The 17,062-nt window shown below is 35.5% G+C and overlaps 2 protein-coding genes across 2 annotated transcripts; one reads left to right on the top strand and one right to left on the bottom strand.

Annotated features, from left to right (window-relative positions):
* The first annotated feature begins 3,157 nt into the window (after positions 1–3,157).
* Positions 3,158–5,160, top strand: LOC113713811 (RING-H2 finger protein ATL54-like). The gene is made up of 2 exons (XM_027237597.2): positions 3,158–4,639; positions 4,895–5,160. Exon 1 carries the CDS (start codon positions 3,303–3,305, stop codon positions 4,485–4,487), a length of 1,185 nt encoding a protein of 394 aa, XP_027093398.1. The 5' UTR covers positions 3,158–3,302; the 3' UTR covers positions 4,488–4,639; positions 4,895–5,160.
* Positions 5,161–10,868: 5,708 nt separating this feature from the next.
* On the bottom strand, positions 10,869–13,320 carry LOC113713835 (transcription factor bHLH94). Its single transcript, XM_027237634.2, has 3 exons — positions 12,450–13,320; positions 11,543–12,004; positions 10,869–11,344 (listed from the first exon to the last, which is right to left on the bottom strand). Exons 1-3 carry the CDS (start codon positions 12,957–12,959, stop codon positions 11,255–11,257), a joined length of 1,062 nt encoding a protein of 353 aa, XP_027093435.1. The 5' UTR covers positions 12,960–13,320; the 3' UTR covers positions 10,869–11,254.
* Between the last annotated feature and the right edge of the window lie 3,742 nt (positions 13,321–17,062).

Here is a 17,062-nt window from a genome sequence, read left to right as displayed (position 1 = left end):
TGACAGTGCAATGATTTTTTTTTTTTTTTTTACACTAAAAGCTAGCTATAGATGTACACTACATCTACATGATTTAGATTTTAAAGTCAAATTCATATTATTAATCATGACCTAAATTTGTTAGTATGCAAAAAATTTTACACTTACGGTGTATAAAAAAAACTTACTATAACGTTGAACAAATTTTAGTTTGATGATATGAGAAGGTATATATCAAAATAGATTAGAAACTTGTGCAAGAATCACAAGATGTGCATTTTCTCATTTAATTGGCGCACCCACTAGGTTTCACATATTTTCAATGGCCCGAAAAGTGCACAACAAGATTTAAGTAACTATGCTGCATTCCTCGCAATTATTGAAATATATGAATATATTTTTCGTCAAACAATGCATGAAGCCACAGAGTGTCGTAGGCTCGGTCCATGAATCACCTCATATATTTTGGCCCAAGAAAGGACAGACTTAGTCCCGTCCAGTGGGTCGTTCAGACTGTCCAGAGCAGGAGAAGGTTGCTTTATTGATTCACGGAGAACTATTGGGCTTGGGCTGACTTTCATATCAAAGCGAGCGAGCAGCTCGAGGCCTACTTCATATACATATTTATATAGGCCTTGTTTGGCACTTGAGTTTTTTACCAAGTTTGTCTGCTACAAGTTTTTGACTTGAGTTTTTACCAAGTTTTTTTTGGTCTTGTTTGTAACCTCACAAAACTTTTCAAAGTTTTTAAACATACATTTCAAAATATTCAAAAATTTACGCACTTCAAAATTTTTTTTAAAAACTTCTACAATAAGTTACAGTAAAGTTTTAAACAAACACCCAAAAAACTCACTTGCCAAACGGGCCTATATATATTATATATATATATATATATATATATATATATATATATATATATATACACACACACATATGTATATTGCCTTTTTTGGTCAGGAAAAGCATTTTGAAACTTGAGAAAATTTATTTTTGCATCCAAAAAGTTGTTTTTTTTCCCTTTAAATCTTTAATTCTCTGACTATGTGTTTACACTAAAAAGTGACTTCTCCCCATTATATATTGTAAGATAAGATGTTTAACTTGTTATATATAGAAGAGAAAACTAGTCATTTCTCTTGCTAATTATTTGAGTAATGAATTTTTCAGTATCAGACTTAGATGCCAATTTGAGTATCCCCTACCTCTTATCCGGAAAACAAACAAGTGAAAAAAAAAATGAAGTAGCAATACATATTTTTAGATACATACGTCCAAAATAGATAGGTGATAGCAAATTGGATTCCTCGGTAATGTCTCAATCCATATACGAAACGTCCATTGATGGATTAACGTTCTAGGTGAACAAACACCGTCTATAGGATAGATCATGAGAAATTTGGATAAACATTGAAGATATAAAGTCCATTCCGACGACGGCCACCGACTGACCATTTCGTGACATATTTTTTTGTGGGTTGTGTGTGTGGGGGAAGGGAAGGGAAGGGAAGGGATCGTGACATATAATTCACCGCCTGATTTGGCTCACTAACTTTTGATTTTCACCAACCAAACAAATTGTTGCGTAAAATATACATCTGATGTGGACTTATCACCAAACAGGCAAACATCATGAAAGTTGAAAGGGCTGTCTCACTGTTCAATACTCAACACCCACCTTAATCACTCCTCCTGAGTCCTGGCCTCTCCACATCGAACAACAACTACGAAACAAATGACCCCAAAAAAAAAGAAAAGAAAAGAAAAAAAGGACTGTTATTGCATAAATCCCATGAAAGTTCAGAGCAGCATTCATGAGTATAATACTAATAACAGTTGGCTCAAAAGATAAAATTTATACACATTGTGCGCATATTGAAATTAAGTTTTGCTCGTAACAATCCTGTTGTTTGTATGTAGTTAGTAGTCAGTCAGTTTGGAAGAACCACTCATAATTTTTTGGATTAATCTTTTACACACTGATAATGTATATATTTTTACCATTAAGATGCATGACACATAATTCGAATTTGAATGTGAAACTCAAATTTTGCATATGTGTCGTATATCCAACCGTGATAGTGCATACACGGTCAGTGTATATAAAATTTAATTTAATTTAATTTTTTTTCATGTGTACATGTAGCTGTTTTCTTTGTACCCACATCATACATAGACTTGACTTGGCGAGTGGTTATTATTATTATTGTGCGTGGAGAAAGGGGAGACAGGGTGAGTAGGTGATAATTTTCAGAAGTTCGTTAGTATATTGTGCTATGTAGGGCTGCAAACGAATCGAGCCGCTCGCGAGCGGGTCAAGCTCGACTCGAACTCGATCAATATCAAACTTGAGTCGAGTTCGGGTTGGCTCGAGTAGAAATCGAGCTCGAACTCGAGCTCAAAATATTAAGCTCGTCGTGAGCTCGAGTATATATATATATATATATATATATATATATATATATATATATATATATATATATATATATATATATTATTTTTTTAATTTTAAGTATATAAATATTTTTAATTTTAAGTATATATATATTTTATATTTTTTAAATTTTAATAATAAAATTACATATATATCCTTAATATTTTATTATTTATTAAGAAAAAAAATATTTATTTTATTTATTTTTTAAAAAATAAAATAATTATTTTTTATTTTTTTCGAACTCGAGCTCGGCTCGAATCAAGTCGAACTCAAGCTCAAGCTTGAAATTGTCAGCTCGTCGACCTCGAGTTCGAGTTCAATGAAATTATGTCGAATTTCGACTCGATTAGATCAAAACTCGACTTGATTCGGTTCGTTTGCAGTCCTAGTGCTATGATAGAGGCCAGGACTTCTTGTGAGAATATTGGAAAATAATTTAAGGCCAGGACCGTGCTATGTTTTGCAGCATGGCAGGTTGGTAGTTGGTAGCACTGATTTTCTGTGGCTAACAAATTGAGCTGCAGAATTTTCAATTTGACAAAAAGACTTGATTCTAAACAATAAAAAAAAAAAAGAAAGAAAGGAAAATGACGAGAGACCGTCATCAGTTGATGAATAATACAATTAACTCAAACACAGAAAAGTCTTCCACGAGAACTTGAAAAAAGATTTGCATATTATTTTCTTCACCTATGAACACAACGTGGCAACTAAAGTACGAAATCCGGAGTTTCTTTAGTCTAAAACACTGCCTCGTTTCAACGCTAATGCAACCAAATTTCCTCTTCATTGTTCAAGAAAATCAACTGACCAAAACAATAATATTCCTCGTCTCCCTCAGTCCCTTCCTATCTTCTACCCTCAATTCTTCCCCCACACAGCACTGATGAGGCACAGAAAATTACATCCATTTACGAAAGGTAACGACACCATTTCTTGTCCAGAGATTTGCGGTTCAACATGCCAGGAGGGTTGCTATCCTTATACATACTCAATACCTCCTCCGGCAACGGTGCCACCACCAATAGCTCACAATTCGTCAGCTAAACAAGGCCATCACGTTTCCCCTCTTGTCATAGTCTTAGGAACGTCGTTTGCTAGCTGCTTCCTTCTTGTCTGCTACTATTTTATAGTGGTCAAGTATTTCTTGGCATGTAATCGTTCTAGGCCGCGGCAACAGCAGCGAGGAGCTGCTGATGAAGAGTTCCTGAATGAAAATCGTGGCCCGGGCATTGATCATCCCATTTGGTACATAAACACGATTGGTCTACAGCCATCAGTTATTGAAGCTATCACGATTTTCAGGTACAAGAAAGGTGATAACTTCATCGAAGGGACTGAGTGCTCGGTTTGTTTGAATGAGTTTCGAGATGATGAAACTCTTAGGTTGTTACCAAAATGTAGCCATGCCTTTCACGTTCCTTGCATCGATGCCTGGTTGAGGTCTCACACAAATTGTCCCGTTTGTCGTGCTGGTATTGTTTCCAGTGCCGCAGCTACTCCTGTGGTGGCTTCAGTTGGGATTAATTCTCATAACATGCGCCCGGGTGAAGCTTCCCAGGTGGAGAATCCGGAAGATGATGAAGAATTGAGTACTAATCATACAAGGGAAAATGAATTTCGTGAAAACGGGGGAGGTCCTACAGGGGAAATCACTGAATTTCCAGAGGTTCATCAGGATGGACGGGTTGTGGAAGCTGCAAAATTTTGGGTAACTGATGATTCACACGATAAATCGATGATGGAGGGAGGGAAATTTGAGATGCAACCAATGAGAAGGTCTGTTTCAGTGGATTCTTTGTTGGCTGCAAATATCAATGGTGCTGTTGCTAACATGCGGTTGGCTGAATTTGAGGATACCCCAGTGGATCAAGATGTTGAGGCAGACCATGTTTCTGGAGAGAGCGTCGTCGGTGAAAATTCTAGGACGCCTAGGATTAGCAATGGGAGTTCTTCAATTACACAATTTCTGCATATGGGACCTGTTAGGATGAAGAGATCGTTTTCATATGCTGGGAGGTCATTTTTATCCAGGCAAAGTTCAAGAAGCAACTCATCACTTCCCTTGTGAAGATGGCATATTCCTGAAGAATTTTGGCTCAATGCAAAACAGAGTGATACCCATTGGCTTGTAACACTAGCAAGAAAAGTACCGTACAAGAGCTGTTTACAAATTCGCCAATTTCAAGCTGCGGAAAAAGTTAGTCCAAATTATACCAAGAGGTAAATGCAGAAGTGTAATATGCATCACGAAAGGGACGGGGACAGTCTAGGTCTGAAATTCATTTGATTCTGTCAAGATATCCAGTCAACTCGCAATTGGATTTACCAATTGATACGGTTCTAAAATTGCTTGTAAATTGTTGAAGATTTTTTGAATTAGCCATCTTCTTCTATTTTGTTGCAATCATTTCATTTCAAATTTCTATGTGCATAAAGGGTGGATAACATCATATGTTCTTCGAACTTGGCTTTCAGGTGCTAATAGCCCATCACCTTCTTGCGTGGAGGAAATCCAATTTGCAATTCATTTCTTTCCTGCGATGTATTGGCAAGAACGCTGATGAACGATTAGGCTCAACTCTACCTGCAAGATAATCAACAATGGTCTTGCCACCGTCACCATTTAATCATACTTGATTGATGCATTCTGATACCGCGAATATCCCACCTCTTACTAGTCTCAATCATTGGTGTGTGATTGCGAGTAAAAAAAATTATGCACCTTCTCTATTTAATTTTCACAGTGCACTAACACGAATTCTTTTATGTATTTTTTCTTTACGTCATGATTATTAGGTGCAATCAGTGGTTGTGGTGTGATAAGATTTTTGTGTAGCAAATTGGTAAGAAAATTATTGAGATCTGAATTAGGAAGTTTGACTATATTTAACTAAAGTTAAGACCATCATTAGCTATAATCGATTTCAACCCTTGGTATTATATAAATACATGTGTCAACTGTCAAGCATCTAAATGTGGGGAGTATCTATAATCACTTTTGGATATCATACTCTCAAGTTAAATTCACCATTGCATGATGAAATTAATTTTTTAGACTCTTAAATTGTTTGAACTTTATTTTTTTTTAATTTAAAGTATTACTATTATTAAGAGATAGAAATTAAGGGAATGATTCCTTAAAGGAACTATAGACTTTTCTCTAAATGTGCATTAAGGGAAATTGGGGAGAAACCCTACCGAAGAAGAGCTCACCCATGTAAAAGTGATGCATCCCACACAAGACAATTTTACTATAGCACTGTATTTCAAATACTTACCATCATGTGGATTAGGTGTTTTTGGAAATTTTTGCAAAATTTTACTATAACATTGTATTTCAAAAACTTACCACTACAGATAGTTCGTATAAATTTAGTGTTTTTCGAGATATATTTTAAGGCGTTTTTGAAATTTAAAATTTTATTGAGATATTTTTAAAAATTTGCTAACTCTCCACCACCACTACCGCTGCCTCTTCTCTCCTTCTTCCTCTCTCCTCCATAGTCGCCATTGCCCCTCCCTTTTTTTCCTTTCTCCTCCAGTTGTAAGGGGAGTTGCCAAGGAAGAGGAAGAGAGGTAAAGGGAGGAGGGAAGAGAAGAAAGAAGGGGAAAGGAGAAAAAGGAAGAGAGAGGAGGAGAAAAAAAGGAGGAGGAGGAGAAGGAAGGGAAAAGGGACGGTGGTACGCAAAGGAGTAAGGAGGATAGGAGGGGCAATGACAGTGAGTGGTGGTGTGTGGTAGGTGGAAGGAGAAAGTAAGTGGTAGGACTAGGAATTGCTATATTTATTATTTTTTTTTATTTCTGTGATTTTGTATATTTGAATTATTTTTGGAGTATTTTAGAGTGCCTCGCTGTATCAATGATGGACCAAATATTTTTCCATTGAAGATTGGGCTCAAGCGTAGAGAGGCATTTAATGATTGCTTGAAGTTTGGGCCTATGAAAGTGAGAGAATTCAGAGGGTCAGCATTGTGGAAGCACAGGATAGAGTGGGTGGTAGAAAATCTTCGGCTTGGGCTGGCTGACACCTTGGGTCCAAAAATGAGTGAAACGTCTAAAGGTCCAAATTAAATAAAGGCTTGCCATATGCATTCTTTATCTTTAGTGCAGAATACTAGTACCATTTTAAAGGTTGGAGCTGACAACGTTATTTTGCACAAGCGAAATACGGGATTTATCTTTTCTAAACTGACAATGTATCCATTAATGGGTAAGGGTGTTCTTCAGCCTATAATCAATAATTTGAACATAAAAAGTTTAGTTTTTCTCTACAAGACTAACATCCAATCACTATTCAAATTTTTTTACTTGGTAATGTGGATATTAATAATTGAATTTCAGAAGAATAGGTGATATCCAAAATTTTAAAATACAATTTTCTAATAGAGATTAGTTAGAATATTTAATGTGTAATTAGCATTGTAGAAGTTATTAATTACTTAACTAATACACATTTAAGCTTTGTGTAAAAGCACGAAATCTAACTTATAACATTACTCACATATAGATCAATATGTAATATGATATATTGGTAGGTATGCAATATATGAAACATGTGTTTTACTAAAATGTGAAATTCGGTAATTCGGTCGGTAATTGAGAATTTGGAAATTAAAAATTCAATTTTTTGGAAATCTGTTGTACCGATATTCAATCTAAATTGAGTCGGTCGATTATTTAGTTTTTTGTTCTTTTTTCCCGAAGGACGACAATTAATTTCAATCTAAATTTAAAATACTAGTTCTTAAATGCAAAGACATATTTTTTAAAGTTAAATGAGACATCTTCACCTTATTTCTGACGGATTCCAACACATGAACATTAATACCCTAGTTTATTCGATTCATGTCATTAGACTTGCCCCCATCTCTATAAATCATTTAAAAAGCCCCATAGCTTTAAAAGACCATTTGGCGAAGATTTGATATTTGGAGACAGACAGAGCCGATTGCCAACATTGTCCAAATCAAAGTGAAGAAAACCAAGAGAAAGCGTTATCGATGATCAAAAAGTTTAAAAGATGGAATGAAGAGAGAAGGGGATAAAAATAAAATACTAGCGGGGCTGCCACTCTATGGGGAAGAGTTCAGAGATTTATCAGAAAGCATGATACCTTTTTAAGCCTTTTACGTACAACTTTAAGTCCTATCACTGGTCATCTTCATTAATCACATGAGCTCTATCTCCTAAAGCAGGATTGCTTTATTTGCAGTAATATAATATGATACAATGAATGCATGAGTAACTTACTTGGAAGATTTGTGGACTTTACTTCCATACTCTGTTCGCATATGAAGCATTTATACGTGACAAGAACATACGAATAGTTGAAAAGTTGTTTGCTTTTGCCGGAGAAAGACTCACTTGTTGGTAGCATCAAAATGAACTTTTTCTTAAAAGAAATTATTAGCGTTTGATTCTATAAGGTCAATGCAACTACCAAGATGTACGAGAGCATCATCTTATACAACCTTGGATTAATCTTTCCTGCAGCATAATATATGATGCTGCAGGTTTGAATATATGATGATGCATAATCTTCCTCCAAATTTTAAATTATAACTTTTGCACATATTACATGCATCGTGTGGATTGACCGTGCTGTAAAGATTAATCTAATTATATTTATAAATTTAAGATGGGTTTGGTTTTGTTCGAAAAAATTCTTCTACTATATTACTTCTTATTTTTCTTAAAAAAAAAATTGGGAACTATATATAATCGCCTGTTGAGAAATAAAACTGAGCTATGTTTAGGAAGAATGAACTTTCATGGCTGGTAGCCGAGTAGATTCTTGTGATCGATGCCGTGGAGAAGCACGAGAAAGAACTCATGAGACCGGTGATGTTGCTTCTCGTTTGGTTTGACATCAACCTGTTCAGAGGGTCAATCCCCTTATGATTGTTTGTGTGGCAAACAAATATGATGATAGTGTTCTCCCGTGTGCGTTCTCTGTTCCCAACATTCATCGCTCCTGAGTTATCATTAGTACCTGATTTTACCTCTGATTCTCTAATGTGGTAAAACAGAAAGAAAAGGAATGAGAGATTGAACCATCAATGTCAACGTGTCCCAAAGAATATTTGATTTTGTACCAAAATTTGCTTAGCTATTTGAGAAGAAGGTAAGTATTTTGAAACTTAGGAACACATCCCATTAAAATTCTAGACTTTCATATTAAAAATTACTATAACAGCGAAATTCAGTCTAGTTGATAAGATGTTTGCCGAGAGGTCATCAAGGAGATAGTAGCTAGGGAGATCACTATTGTTTTTAATTTTTTTTAAGGAAATAAAAAAGAAAATAGCCATAATATCTTCTGTTCGGATTGAGGTATTTAAGTCTTGATAAATGTACTGATCAAGTACTAGCCGGTCGTCCTAAGATTTGGAGAAATTGACTCAAAACAGATCTAATCTATCATGAGAGTGCTAAATTTGCAACACTTGGGAGTCATTTGAATATGCTTTAAGCAGTGGAGTTTAGATTCTTTATCGCCTTTTCCAGTCTGCCAGAATGAGTGCATCCCTTTACATCTTCAGAAAGAAAAAATGTCAGCAAGAAGAATTCTAATAGCAGTCATCATCCAAATAAAGAAAAACCATGCATCACGGCCAGTCTGAACCCAAATCAAATGCTTTACGTTTCTTTCCCTTTTCAATTTTCCAAAGGAAACTCAAATCATTTGGCCAAAGAGGAAAAAGAATGTAAAACGTCAACATGATATGATGAGCAATAATAATGACAGTTCTAGTCAGTGTTAATTGCTGGGAGGGAGACGGCTGAAGGTAGCTAGAATTTTCCCCACATCTCCTAGCTGCTGATCAGGCCGTCAGCATCTGCATAGCATCATTGTTTATTCTGTGTACAATGTGAACGGATGCACGCTCGTCAACGTGGGGCTTTAACCCATTGCAAAGGAGACAAAGAGATGGCGAATCTAACACCTCATGAATCAAAGACAGAATCATGCCTACGGATACTAACAAAACTTTCTAAAACACCCTTCATAGAGAACTAATTTCATGACAATTATATCTCCAAACTAATGGGTCCTTAGGTAGGTTTTTTTTTTTTTTTTTTTTTGTTAGGTTTAAACTTTAAAATAGTCACAATATCAGCTTAGAGAATGATCTCGACAAAAAAAAAAATAGAGCACCCAACTTGTCGCTCGATCTCCATTAACCACTTCATAGAATAACAATTTCCAATCGGAGGATATATTATTCAATGAAATACAATTAGGTACGCAGAACATTTGATATCTCAATAAAATGTCATGTTGAGTCTCACAATTATGGTTTTGTTCTCGGTTGTTTAGATTTTATAATATCTAATTATAAAAATTGATTATGGAGAATAATTAGAATCAGCGAAAAACTTTTCTATTTCGATGGTTATAGATTTTACCTTTTTTGGCCATTACAAAAAAAAATCTATAACTAGAGTATAAAAAGCAATCGAGAACATCACAAAAATTGATTATCTAAAATCAGAATATATAATCAGTTAAGATAATCAATCAAGAACAAGTATTAGATGTTTAATTAACTTTATAAGATTTCTGCTTTGATCTACCTTGGAATGGTTTCACTTGTTCAACTGAATTTTTTCCCTTATATATCTTTGTCTTCTTCTTTCCTCTTTTTTTTTTTTTTAAGGAAAGTAGTACTACTTTAGTTTTACTCTGAAATACGTTCAGTTTCTTAATTCATTAGTTTTTGAATTCGCGATGCTTGTCTTGTTTGATGGGAGCAATAGCAGAAAGAGGACTAGTTTGTGGCCCTGAATATTTCTATTAAGCCAATTTCTTTTCAAGAAAGTTGGGAGAGTACTTGTACATTGTCATCTAATAGCCAAACAGATGCGTTCGGCTTCTCTTAACTGCTTCACGGTTCATATACATGTCTCAGCCCATTTATATTGTCTAATAATTTGTTACCAAATAGAAACTGTGTTGCTAATAATGAACCTCAAGAATAGTAAAAGGGAAAAAAATAAACAAAGGGAGACAAGCATTCGGTTTCTACCGTTAATTTTTTTTTTTTCAAAATCAAGAAATGGTTTTTGTGCGTGCCATAGACAAACCACCCCAGGAGAATTTACTATATTTTATGCTTAATTTTTGTTTCAAAATCAAGAAAGAAAGGAATAAAAAGAGAACATCAACAGTGCATGACATGACATTCAGTGTTCACCTATTTGAGAAAGATAATTAAGAACGGTAAAAACTGGAAATTTGTATTTGAAAGAAGTCTTGTGGCTTTACTAGAATTTGGAAGAATTCAGGCGCTTTGTTGCAAATGATTTTCTTTTTTAAAATTTCAACGACAAGAATTTTGAACTCCTCCAGATTCATGTACGAGAATGTTCAACTTCCACTGTTCCAGTCATGGGACACCATTCTTGTAGGTCAAAAGAAAAAGGAAAAGAAAAGACAAAAAAAAAATTGGGACTTCAATCCACATCTAAAATTTTATTCATTTCAATCTTAAACTACAATTTTTTCTTCCCAGAAAGCCGCATGGAACAGAACAGGCACCACGGGATGAATGATCGGACGCCTGGAGGGCTAACAGAGAGTACTGCATGCACATGACAGAATATTTCGTCCCATTATAACCAACTAGCTAAGAGACACATCAATATTACAAAGACGTCCCCCCACCACCACCACAACCAGGAGAATTAGAAAATTATATATATATATATATATAGATATTAAAAAGAGAAGTAAGTGATTAAGGTGGGGGAATGAAGCAAGAAACTAGAGGCCAGAATATCTCTTGGACAAAAATTCAACCCAACACATTAAAAAATTTCAGGGTTTCAGCTTCAAACAGCTCCTTCTTCAATTCTGCCCAGTAAGTGATTCACAGCATCAGCTATTTCATCTATTGTTGTTAGCTGGCACCCTTCCTCAAGCTGTTTATTTCAAGAGATTATAATAATTAGCCACAAATTGATTAGTACATTTTTTCCTCAAAAAAAATGTTTAAATGGAAAGTTATCGTAGATAAGAAGCCAAAAAAAAAAAAATAAAGACGTGAAAATAGCCAGTGGGTTTGAATGTATCTTTGTCAAGTATATATAAATAAATCATGAGTAAGAAAATGAACCAACCTTAACACTGATAGAGTAGAGAACCTTTTGGTCAAGTGTTGTTGTGACATTAAGGTGGAGAATAGTGAGCCAAAGCAACTGAAGCCCAGCGACTAGCTTCAAGAGCTGTCTTGGACGTCTCTTTGAAAGAATCTTGAGGTTGGCATGGCTTTCGGCCATTGTGACCTCGATGTCTGCTAGCGCTGACGGGCTCTGATCAGTTGCTGCCCTACTAGGCTGTGGCTGATGATCACTTGTGGTGGTGGTCACTGGTGAATTGATGGTGTTAGAGTGAAGAGTAGTTGAAGATGACCGCGTTGAATATTGTGGGAAGGTAAAGAAATCAGCAAAAAGTGGTGGTGACATTCCATTTTCTTGTTCTTGTTGGCTATTTCTCCTCCTCTGTGCCTCTAGGGTTTGAAGATGCTGTTCAAGCTCCTTTACGAAATTAATTGCTCCTCCAATTATTGAGGCTTGGTCTCCCTGAAATAGGAATTTAAGAGGAAAAAGAAAAATTAAAGAAAGTTATGCTGCACTACTTACTGTAGTCCACATACTATAGCTTTGTGACTATTGAATCAGCTGTTTTATTTGAAAACAGATTGACAAGCCATATAGCACTAGTTTTTATGCATTCCGAAATGATAAGACAAACCGTTTAATTGCTTTTGATCATGTCTCTTTCATGAAAACGATAATAAACATTGAACATGAAATTTTTTTTTTTTTTTTGGGGTTATGTGACGCTTTTCACGGAAACAAAAAGAGTCCAATTATTTACCTGATGGGCTGCACATGTTTCTTTTAAAGACAATAACAGGGTAAGGAATAGCAACATTCGTCCATAATTTAAGATTCTTCAAAAAGAAATTATTTTAAGTATCATATTATTGTGCTGATTAGATTTTGAAGAATGAATTATTGTTACCCTTTGAACATAGGAAGGTGGCATCATGGATCGAATAACTGCAAGATAATCATTCATTTGTTTCCGTCGATTCCGCTCAACAGCAATGTGTGTCATCCTCTGATTCTCCAATTCTTCTTTGTTCTTGCAAGTTCTAGTGCGCCTTCTTTTTCTCTTGCCTGCAGCCGGGGTAGGTGCAGACTCTGGTGGCTCTTCCATCGTAGGGGAGCCGCCTTCTAAAAGGAGTTGGTCAGCTGTGCAAGCCTCCGGTGAGGAATTCGGATCCCAATATTCCTTCACATTTTGCATCACAACTGATGAAGATGAAGACTCCCAATTCCCGTGTAAATTATGGTCCATGCCACTATCCAACATCTCTACAAAACCCTTTTCTTCTTGCAAGCCAAAGCCATAGCCATAGCCCCATCCACCATTTGCTCCTCCACCTCCTCCTCCTCCTCCCGACGTGTAAAATTCCTTGAAGAAGTAGCCAAATGAATCTTGCATATGAATTGCAGCATCAAGGGCCATTTTCTTTAATTTCCTTGGTTGCTGCTATTTTAGTTCCCTTGTGGCTTTCCTCTCAACTACTCTATTCTTTTCTCTCTCTCTCTTGCCACAAATAGACGAGCATGTTTGTGGAGAGGGTAGGAGTATGAGCATCAAGCAGCAAAAGTAGAATAAAAGGGCCCAAGGAGAAAAATAGGAGGAGAAGAAGATTAAAGCTATAGTAATATGCTTACTAGCTTGACGAAAATTGACATCTTATATAGGAAGGTTCATGCATAAGACCAAGAAGGAGAAAGCCAAAAGACCAAACAAATTAGGCTTTTATTCATTCCCATTCCCTTTGTGAGGAAAATGAATTGCTTTTGCATAAGCTCTTATAGACAGAGAGAGAGAGAGACACTGACTCACTGAGAGGAGAGGAAAGGAGAGAGACCCTTAATCAAACAAGTAAAGTTACAGTGATTTACACGTGACGTCGTAAGTTGGACTAGTCATAACTCATCATCAGAATTTTTATTTGTAAAGCCCAATATGGAGAATTCTCTTAGTACTACCATACCACATAGCTTCATACAGTTTCTCCTTTCTCGCCAATGCATAGATAGCACAGTAATAATGCTCATGACCCTTTATAGATTCACAAACAAGGTAAACCAAGCTGTGGGACCTTGTTCAATACGTAACCTTTGAGTAAACAATTGGTGCAAGTCTTTTTTGCATATTATTCTCTTAATATATACATGATTTGGGCACTATACTTTAATTTTCTTTTGAACAGCCCTTACTCATGTGTCCTTATAAGACGGGACCGATTCGAATTCACAATATTCCTTAGTTTAATATGTACAATTCGGACTGATATCGTGTTTTATGCATAGGTATTGTAGACGTAAAAATGGTAATAATTTTTTTTCCCAAGTTTTTGTTTGTTATCGTTTCTTGTAAATCAAGAATGAATTTCAATAATATGTTAGCATTATGAATTCTTAGCATTATGAATTGACTTATTTGTCTTCTATACAAGTAACAAGATAATAGCATAAATCAGGAAAAGCGTCATGTAATCCATGCATAAACAAGAGTTATTAACAATTCTAATTTGTTTGGGTTAGTCTATGGACACTTACCTTGAGGGCTTTGTCCTCCAACTGATAATCATGCATCTCGACAGTATTCCTATTAGAAAATAAGAGGATTTAAGGTCGATTCCTATTATGAGCAAATTAATCATTGGAATCACCTCTTTGAGATAAACCGAGTACCTTGGCGCTGAACGGCATCCAAAAGCTGGAACCTGCCTTATTAAATACACGACTGTGATTGGATGGAAAATTACTTGAAATTTTTTTTTGGATTAATTACAATTTGCCCCTCTAACTTCAAACTTATAAACTTTGCCCCCCTATGTTGACTAGTCAAGCATTAATGATAACCTTTCCATTCAAAATTTTGATGAAATGACTTGAACACTCGTACAGAATGCCTGTTGGATAATGCCACACTTTAGATCAAAATATGAAACGCCTTATTGAAAAGAAAAGCACCGAATCACGTGATATAAAAAATTAAAAGAAATTTCCCAAAGCTTCTAACCGGTTTTTTGTCACTTTTCTTTTTGCTTTAAATTATAAACGAATTAGTTTTAATAATTTTCACTTACCTTGCAGCTCTCACAAGATTCTAATCATGAGTCAATAAGATGCTAATTAGTACTTGTATGACACATTCGTAACTTGCTTTACTATTTGGAATCTAATTTATTTGGTAAACAAATTGAGATTCTCTAAACACATTTTCTAAAGCACTTATAGTTTCTTTATAACCTTTTTATTTCACATAAATCACATTAAAATAGTGATACAATAAAAAAATTCTTACAAATAATCTTCTCTCCGAATGTACTCACTAATTTTATATAATTTAAAATAAGCACCATTATCGACATTGAGATAAGCCCTTCGAGTTGCTTAAACATTTTTCTTGTAGAATTTTATTTTATTTTTTTACTACTAAAAGGTCAAGTACATCGTGTAGTGGTGTTGAAAATGATTTAGCAATTGCTGAAAAAATATTCATTTATTAGGTTACAATTGTTCTATAAATGTGTGCGCTCAAAAATTAACCAAGAGTATGCAAAAGGTACCTTTGTCTTAACCCTATTAACTATTAACTGTAAGTAGTAAAGTATATATGTCTATAGTTTTGGAAGACAAAATATAGTTCATCACAACATTTTATAATAATACTATAACACTGTTTTGTAATATTATATATGTGAGACAATATTGTGATTGAGGAAATAAAACGGTAATTAATAAATATGTTTATAATACAAGTGAATTTTTGCGGGGGGAAAAAAACTGATAAAGTAGGGGTGATTTAGTCACTTGAGTGGTGGCAGCAAGTAGGTGGTGCATTGCATTATTCGGGGGAGACGGACGTCCCCCGAGGACTGTGAAAAGCCCTAGTTTCATTTGGTAATAATATGGTCGGACACTGGCACGGAAGAAGAGAGACGCTGACGAAAAGTTGACGCTGGCTCAGAGATTCTGTTGCAAGATCTGGAAAAAAGGAGTGTAGGTGTCGAAGTGTGTGTGAGAGAGATGACGGATGAGACTAAGGTTTGGACATCTGCTGCCAGAGGAATCCATGTGACCTTACGAACTCTGCCGCCCATTCTGCTATCATCTACGATCAAGACTACTAACTACGGCCCTCTCTTTCTCTCCTCCTCTCTCACGCTTGCCTTCCCAAGACTACTGTCGTGTCGCTCTGTTAAACTAGCACTGCTAGTACTGCAGTCATTAGCATTAAGTTTAACCAACATTGCCAAAGTTATACTACATCTTCTCAATAGGACATTCTTTCTTGTTTCATTTCTTACCATGCATCTCCATTTTCTAGTTTCAACGAAATGTTGGAATCTTACTTGTTTCAATAATTTTAGTTACGAAGACAAATTCCCACACAGGCAAAGAAAAATTGATGGGATGAGTACGCACGCGTTACTTGAATTTCACAAACTAAGAGGATAGTTTAAGTGGATTTGCATTCCTGCAGCATTTTTACGTATTAACGTACCATTGGATAAGACATTTTGGCAGCATCGTTTTGTGCAGCCTATGTAAGTCTCCGGCGGAATACTTTATAGTTATCATTCATTCTTTACTTGACTTTTTTAACAAGATAAAAAGGAAAATGTTGGAGGAATATTTTTTAGAACTACGGTATTTTGTCCTCTGATTTAATTAATATAGGGGAAAGGGAGCATCCCATCTGGCATTATTTTGTATGTATCAATAACATTCTTGTCTTGTTTAAGACACTCGATGTCTGATGAAGTCAATTAGAGAATGCAACTTGACTGGCAGTAATACCAATTTATTAATCAAATCTTGAGATTTTCCAAGGAAAGATACACGTAAACGAGTTCGAGATTATAAAATGTCTGCATTAGCAATAGGAACAATGTTGTAATCAGCACCCTGTAGCACTTTTGATGCCAGTCTACAATGTTTGCCAGGGAAAAAAGGAAAAAAAAAAAAAAAGCACTCTATTTAGTTGGATTTATTCTCCCTCTCCCGAGTCCTACCCCTTTAGCTGGTTGAAACCATTAACAGAAGATTAATTGGAGGGCCCTTTTCCTTGAAGAAGATCTTGTATATTTCATCTAATTCAGAGTTTTAGTTCTAATTTGGTCAAAGCAAGTAAAGAAGTGAGTAGATATACAGCAGAAAAGACTGATTTCTTGTCAATGAAGGTGGGACTATTGGTCAAGTCTAAGCCCTCAACTTTAATTTCTGTCTTAGCTAGGCTATGTCATTGTTACAAAGTAACAAAACCTGGTGGCTCCTACCCATGTCCTTATAATTACAACTCATCGTCCTATATAAAACCAAACTTAATCCTGGTTTTAGGCGATTAATCTAATGTTTTAAAATTCTAATGGCATGTGTTCTCAGCGTGAACTGCGGTTAAGTTCCGTACTCTAACCTAGACATGTGGGGAACCTTTCGTTCCATCTTTGTTTTTCTTTTTTTTTTTTCTTTTAATTGTTATGTCAGTTTTAGTCTTGTCGGGATGGACACTGATCAATCAGTAGATGTATGATAGTAAAACAAGAG

The sequence above is a fragment of the Coffea arabica genome, chromosome 10c (genome assembly GCF_036785885.1).
Source record: "Coffea arabica cultivar ET-39 chromosome 10c, Coffea Arabica ET-39 HiFi, whole genome shotgun sequence".
NCBI lineage: Eukaryota > Viridiplantae > Streptophyta > Magnoliopsida > Gentianales > Rubiaceae > Coffea > Coffea arabica.
Note: the sequence above shows the minus strand (reverse complement) of the source record. Positions and strands in the feature narration are given on the sequence as shown.